Source organism: Schistocerca serialis, chromosome 6, assembly GCF_023864345.2.
Source record: "Schistocerca serialis cubense isolate TAMUIC-IGC-003099 chromosome 6, iqSchSeri2.2, whole genome shotgun sequence".
NCBI classification, from domain to species: domain Eukaryota; kingdom Metazoa; phylum Arthropoda; class Insecta; order Orthoptera; family Acrididae; genus Schistocerca; species Schistocerca serialis.
This window is the reverse complement of record NC_064643.1, coordinates 138,744,880-138,752,380: the sequence shown is the minus strand read 5'-3', so window position 1 is coordinate 138,752,380 and position 7,501 is coordinate 138,744,880. Positions and strand designations below refer to the sequence as shown.

General features: G+C 40.6%; 1 protein-coding gene across 1 annotated transcript; it reads left to right on the top strand.

Moving 5' to 3' along the window:
* Positions 1 to 4,539: 4,539 nt before the first annotated feature.
* On the top strand, positions 4,540 to 7,127 carry LOC126484693 (uncharacterized). Its single transcript, XM_050108289.1, has 2 exons — positions 4,540 to 4,717; positions 6,226 to 7,127. Exons 1-2 carry the CDS (start codon positions 4,540 to 4,542, stop codon positions 7,125 to 7,127), a joined length of 1,080 nt encoding a protein of 359 aa, XP_049964246.1.
* The last annotated feature ends 374 nt before the right edge of the window (positions 7,128 to 7,501 follow it).

The following is a 7,501-nucleotide window of genomic DNA, read 5'->3' as shown; positions in this document are numbered from 1 at the left end:
ATGACACATAATTATCCAGCCACTATATTTCCACCACATTTCACGTTTTACTAACTTGAAAACGATTTCATGAATATTTTGACACAGGTCATAACAACTAAATCTCTTGCAAATTTTACCGAAATTTGAACAAAAAACTTTCTGTCTATCCTAGTGCAGCAGACCAGTAACGAATACGAATCGAGGTCTCGGCAAGGAAACAAGAAAACCTGTAACAATCATCTCAAGATGGATTTGTAAGAAATCCGAAACTGGGTGTGGTATGATTCAAATAAACCTTCTGAAGACGTACTTGTGACTGGTTGTTATTTGAAATCATAAACTGAATACGTAAGGTCTTTAGGGCTATGTCTGCTCTACCATCATCAACGTCATTTCTTCGTAAAACTCTGCGGTTGTGTGCAAACGTTGTTTGAATGTTAACAAATATAAAGGCTGTAAGCACGACTCGCTGAAGAAACTATACCGCGTAAAAGACAGTTGTATTTCTTTAGGTAGTACAACATCTGTGCCACACTTTTTGTTGAGTTTGTACGCTTGCAAACTAACAAATCGTGTGTCACGTTACACGATCGTTGTTTCATCATCCGTCTTCAGCCTGTTATCTAATAATACCTCATTTACGAGTCTTCAGTAATTGCTGACCACAATATTGTCTATTCATATATGGTTCTGTTTCTTCAACCATTTGAACTTCTTTAGTCTTTAAGACACCCATAAACAAGGAAACTTGTTTGCCAAATTCGCCCTTATCTAGATGCGAATTTGTCAAACAATCCCGTACAAGTTCAAAAATTTCTTTCAGTTTAACCTCACGCTGAAGCAGTCGCTGTTAATGTTCTACATCTACATCTACATGTATACTCTGCAAATCACATTTAAGTGCCTGGCAGAGGGTTCATCGAACCACCTTTGCAATTCTCTAATAGTCTATTCCAATCTCGTATAGCGCGCGGGAAGAACGAACACCTATATCTTTCCGTACGAGCTCTGATTTCCCTTATTTTATCGTGGTGATCGTTTTTCCCTATGTAGGTCGGTGTCAACAACATATTTTCGCATTCGGAGGAGAAAGTTGGTGATTGGAATTTCGTGAGAAGATTGCGTCGCAACGAAAAACGCCTTTCTTTTAGTGACGTCCAACTCAAATCCTGTATCATTTCTGAGACACTCTCTCCCATATTTCGTGATAATACAAAACGTGCTGCCCTTCTTTGAACCCTTTCGATGTACTCCGTCAGTCCTATCTGGTAAGGATCCCGCACCACGCAGCAGTATTCTAAAAGAGGACGGACAAGCGTAGTGTAGGCAGTCTCCTTAGTAGATCTGTTACATTTTCTAAGTGTCCTGCCAATAAAACGCAGTCTTTGGTTAGCCTTCCCCACAACATTTTCTGTGTGTTCCTTACAAATTAAGTTGTTCGTAATTGTAATATCTACGTATTTAGTTAAATTCACGGCTTTTGGATTAGACAGATTTGTCGTGTAACTGAAGTTTAACGAATTCATTTTAGCACTTATGTAGGTGATCACACTTTTCGTTATTTTGGGACAACTGCCAATTTTCGCACCATTCATATATGTTTTCTAAATCGTTTTGCAATTTGTTTTGGTCTTCTGATGACTTTATTAGTCGATAAACCACAACGTCATCTGCAAAGGGCCTATAACACTACCTTGGGGAACGCCAGAAATCACTTCTGTTGTACTCGATGACTTTCCGTCGATTACTACGAACTGTGACCTCTCTGACAGGAAATCACAAATCCAGTCACATAACTGAGACCATATACCACAAGCACGCAATTTCATTCACTACAAGCCGCTTGTGTGGTACATTGGCAATAGCCTTCCGGAAATCCAGAAATACAGAATCGATCTGAAATCCCTTGTCAATAGCACTCAACACTTCATATGAATAAAGAGGTAGTTGTGTTTCACAGGAACGATGTTTTCTAAACCTATAGCACTCAACACTTCATATGAATAAAGAGGTAGTTGTGTTACACAGTAACGATGTTTTCTAAACCCATGTTGACAGTGTGTCAATAGACAGTTTTCTTTGAGGTAATTAATAATGTTTGAACACAATATATGTTCCAAAATCGTGCTGCATATCGACGTTAAAGATATGGGCCTGTAATTCAGTGTATTACTCCTACTACCTTTCTTCAATATTGGTGTGGCCTGTGTAACTTTTCAGTCTTTGGGTACGGATCTTTCGTCGAGCGAACGGTTGTTTATGATTGTTAAGTATGGAGCTAATGCATCAGCATACTCCGAAAGGAACCTAATTGGTATACAGTCTGGACCACAAGACTTGCTTTTATTAAGCGATTTAAGTTGCTTCACTAGTCCGAGGATATTTACTTCTACGTTACTCATGTTGGCAGTTGTTCTCGATTCGAATTCTGGAATATTTACTTCGTCTTGTTTTGTGAAGGCATTTCGGAAGGCTGTGTTTAGTAACACGGCTTTGGCAGCACTGTCTTCGATAGTATCTTCATTGCTATCGCGCAGAGAAGGCATTGATTGTTTCTTGCCGCTAACATACTTGACATAGGACCAGAATCTCTTTGGATTTTCTGTCAAGATTCGAGACAAAGTTTCGTTGTGGAAACTGTTGTAAGCATCTCGCGTTAAAGTCCACGCTAAATTTCGAGCTTCTGTAAAAGATCGCCAATCTTGGGGGATTTTGCGTCTGTTTAAATTTGGCATGTTTGTTTCGCTGTTTCTACAACAGCGTTGTAACCCGTTTTGTGTACCAAGGAGGATCAGCTCTGTCGTTTGTTAATTTATTTGATATAAATCTCTGAATTGCTGCCGATACTATTTCTTTGAATTCAAACTACATCTGGTCTACATTTATGTTATTAATTTGGAATAAGTTGAGGTTGTCTCTCAGGAAGGAGTCAAGTGAATTTTTATCCGCTTTTTTGAATAGGTATATTTTTAGCTTATTTTTGGAGTATTTGGGGGTTACAATATTCAATCTCGCTACGATAACTCTGTGTTCACTCATCCCTGTATCGGTTTTGATGCTCGTTATTAACTCGGGATTATTTGTTGCTAAGAGGTCAAGTGTGTTTTCACAACCGTTTACTATTCGCGTGGGCTCATGAAGTAACTGTTCGAAATAATTTTCAGAGAATGCGTTTAGCAAAATTACGGATGATATTTCATGCATACCTCCGGAATTAAACATGTATTTTCCCCAACATATCGAGGGTAAATTAAAATCACCACCAACTATTAGCGTATGAGTCGGGTACGTGTTTGAAATCAAACTCAAGTTTTCTTTGAACCTTTCAGCATCTGTATCATCTGAATTGGGAGGTCGGTAAAAGTATCCTATTATTATTTCATTCCGGTTTCCAACAATGACCTCTGCCCATAATAACTCACAGGAAGTATCTACACTCCTGGAAATTGAAATAAGAACACCGTGAATTCATTGTCCCAGGAAGGGGAAACTTCATTGACACATTCCTGGGGTCAGATACATCACATGACCACACTGACAGAACCACAGGCACATAGACACAGGCAACAGAGCATGCACAATGTCGGCACTAGTACAGTGTATATCCACCTTTCGCAGCAATGCAGGCTGCTATTCTCCCATGGAGACGATCGTAGAGATGCTGGATGTAGTACTGTGGAACGGCTTGCCATGCCATTTCCACCTGGCGCCTCAGTTGGACCAGCGTTCGTGCTGGACGTCCAGACCGCGTGAGACGACGCTTCATCCAGTCCCAAACATGCTCAATGGGGGACAGATCCGGAGATCTTGCTGGCCAGGGTAGTTGACTTACACCTTCTAGAGCACGTTGGGTGGCACGGGATACATGCGGACGTGCATTGTCCTGTTGGAACAGCAAGTTCCCTTGCCGGTCTAGGAATGGTAGAACGATGGGTTCGATGACGGTTTGGATGTACCGTGCACTATTCAGTGTCCCCTCGACGATCACCAGTGGTGTACGGCCAGTGTAGGAGATCGCTCCCCACACCATGATGCCGGGTGTTGGCCCTGTGTGCCTCGGTCGTATGCAGTCCTGATTGTGGCGCTCACCTGCACGGCGCCAAACACGCATACGACTATCATTGGCACCAAGGCAGAAGCGACTCTCATCGCTGAAGACGACACGTCTCCATTCGTCCCTCCATTCACGCCTGTCGCGACACCACTGGAGGCGGGCTGCACGATGTTGGGGCGTGAGTGGAAGACGGCCTAACGCCGCTTTCACACTATACGGTTTTGACCGTACGGCAAAAAGCCGTACGGCTGTAGGTGTGAAGAAATGTATGGCGCCTTTCACATTATACGGCGACGGCAAAATGCCGCTGCCGTGCCGTGCTGCAGCCGTGTCTTGCCACTACAACAGACGGTCGCCGTACGGCAAGTTCGACAACAGTGGCCTACGTGACTAAGTGCATGCTTTCACACTGGACGGTTTTGAGCCGTACGGCGTCGACTAGTTCGTTGTAGTGTCGTTTTATTCATTTGTGTTTATTCTTGTTTACTGAAAAGTGTAGAAGAATGGATGAAATTGATACTGAACTTTTGATAACCTTGGTGGAAGTAAGACCTGTTCTGTGGGACAAAACTCTAGATGCGTATAGAGATCGTATTGCTACAAAGAATGCTTGGCGGGAAGTTTGCGTAGCACTGAAGCAAGATTTTGATGAGATGGAAGACAAAGATAAAAATGCGTTTGGTAAGTATTTATTTAATATATTAATATTACATTTAATACGTTTTAAACAGTTTTTATTTAACGTTATAAATTTTATTCTAAAAGTAAATCGTTTGTTTATAAGTAAATTACTGCTACCAGTCACGTTTTTTTTGTTTTGTTTATATTTTGCACGACGCGTTTCGGGAAATAATTCCCATCCTTAAGTGCGTTTTTCTCTAAGTTTTCATCATGTGTGGTGTCTTTTTATGTGTCAGGTCTTGCATTCTGTTTTCTTTACTGTAATTTATAAGAGAAACACGCACAAGACCTCACAAATAAAAAAACACTACACATAATGAAAACTTAGAGAAAAAAACGCACTTGAAGATCGGAATTATTTCCCGAAACGCGTCGTACAAAATATAAACAAAACGATTAAAAACGTGAGTGGTAGCAGTAATTTATTTATAAAGAAAACTATTTACTATACAGTCGCAGGCTTTCACAAACAATCTACAAAAAGGAAAAGGCTTGTTAATTTATATCTTTGACATCTGCCATGACACGCTTCCAGCATTTGTCATAAAATATTTACAAAGAGTGTTCCTTATGGCGTTGGCTGTCAGTCCTCCTCTTATGTTGGCATCTTGGGCTAAGTCTTCCAAACCAGTGAAGGATGTGGTGTCTTCAATTATAAATCCATCTCTCTGACGTACAAAATTGTGTAAAACAATGCAAGCTTTAACCATTTTTACTGCAAAATCTGGATGAACATTTAAAGGTCGGTGAAACAACCGCCACTTATTGGTGAGGATGCCAAAAGCACATTCCACATACCTCCTTGCTCTGCACAAACGGTAATTAAATACACGTTTCTCAACTGTCAAGTTTGTTCCCCCAAAAGGCCGGAGCAAATGCGTGTGTAGGCCAAATGCTGCGTCTCCCACGAAGAAGTAGGGTACTTTTGGACCTTCCGTACCAGGCAGACATTGGACGTCTGGAAATTCCAGGGAATTACTTTCTATTGACTTCCATAAACTGGACCGTCTGAACACTGAAGAGTCACAGTCTTTGCCATAACTTCCTACGTCGACATAAATGAACCTGTAGTTGGAATCCGCTACAGCCATCAGAACCACAGAAAAGTATTCTTTGTAATTGAAGTACATTGATCCGCTATTAAATGGGGCAGTAAGACGGATATGTTTTCCATCCACCGCTCCTAAGCAGTGGGGGAAATTAGCAGTACGTTCAAATCCAGCCGCTATTGATTCCCATACCTCTTTGGTCGGTCTTTGTATACATTCTTCCCGCAGTGATGACCAAATTGCTGTGCATACATCATTAACCACTTTACTTGCTGTAGAAATCCCAATTCTGTACTGGAAATGTAAGTCAGTGAAGGAACAACCGCTTGCCAGATACCTGAACAAAACGAAAAAAAATCAGTGACATTTAGTTTGCAGTGGACATTTTTTGTTACAGTTTTGCTTTTTTCTATACAAAATTAAAATGTTTTCATACAGTTTTGTTTTCTTTTGATGTAGGTATAGAAGTAATACGGAGGTGGACCAATCTACGAGACTCCTTTGTGAAGTCAAACATAAAAATTCAAGCTGCGAAAAAAAGTGGCTCAGCAGCAAAGAAAATGAAAAAGTATGTATATTCTGATCAGCTGCAGTTTCTAAAAAAGCTGTATGATGCTCGAGAGACGGAGGACAGTTTTCAATCGGAACGCACCGCCAGACTGGAAGAAGATATAGAAACGCAGGGCTCCGTCGAAAATACTGAGAATGTTTCTGGGCCATTTGATACAGCACCCACACAACAAACATCCAAAAGCGAGTGCCATACAAACAGAAAACATAGAAAACCTGATGCAATCGAAATGAAAATATTACGAGCTCTGGAAGAAGACAAACCTTGCAGCAAAATGTCATTTTTACTTAGTCTGAAGCCTCATCTGGAAAAATTTGATGAACAGGATTATCTTCAGTTTCAGATGGGAGTCCTCAAAGTTATAGAAAATATATATGAAAGGAGAAATATATTGACAGCTCAACCTCCTCCATTTACCCATTACACACCTCCCATGCCCTATAATAATAGATTTCAAGCTTATTCTTATTCACCTATGGAAAATGCTGCTCCAATATCCTCTTACCATACGCATCAGATTCGTCCTCCTCCAGCTGCACCAAACCCAACTACTTTTCTCGAACAACCATTACAGACTTCTCAAGGTCGCAGTTCTTATCAACGAATTAATAAAGTGCCACCACCATACCCTTCGCCTTCCACAAGTAGCCATGAAGGCCCACCATCAACAACGCAGTTCTACAACGTTTTTGCAGAGAGCCTGTCGCCACAAAGTGACAGTACAGTCAGTCCTGCTACAAACTCTTTGGTTTCAACTGCTGATATTGATATTGACTTTTCTACTTCATAATCTGAGCGTAATAAAAATGTAAAACACAAATAAATAAGTAAATAAACAGAACTAGTTTTTATGTATTAAATTACCTTAACGTGATAGCCAGCATTTGAACAGGTTGGATGCAATTGCGGAATTGTGTGTTTTGTCGTTGTAACACATCCTTTAGTTTTCTATGTAATTCGTCAAACGAGGTAATAGACATTCGGAAATAGTTAAAGAATTTATTTCCGTCGTTCCTCAAATCTTCAAAGAGTGTATAAAATAAACCCACTTCGTCTCTTCTCTGGTTAATGGGGTGTACCCACAAAAGACGACCTTTTCTTTTGCGGCGACGATGAAGCAACCACAAAGCAACAACTCGTTTACGGTTCATCTTGATACACACA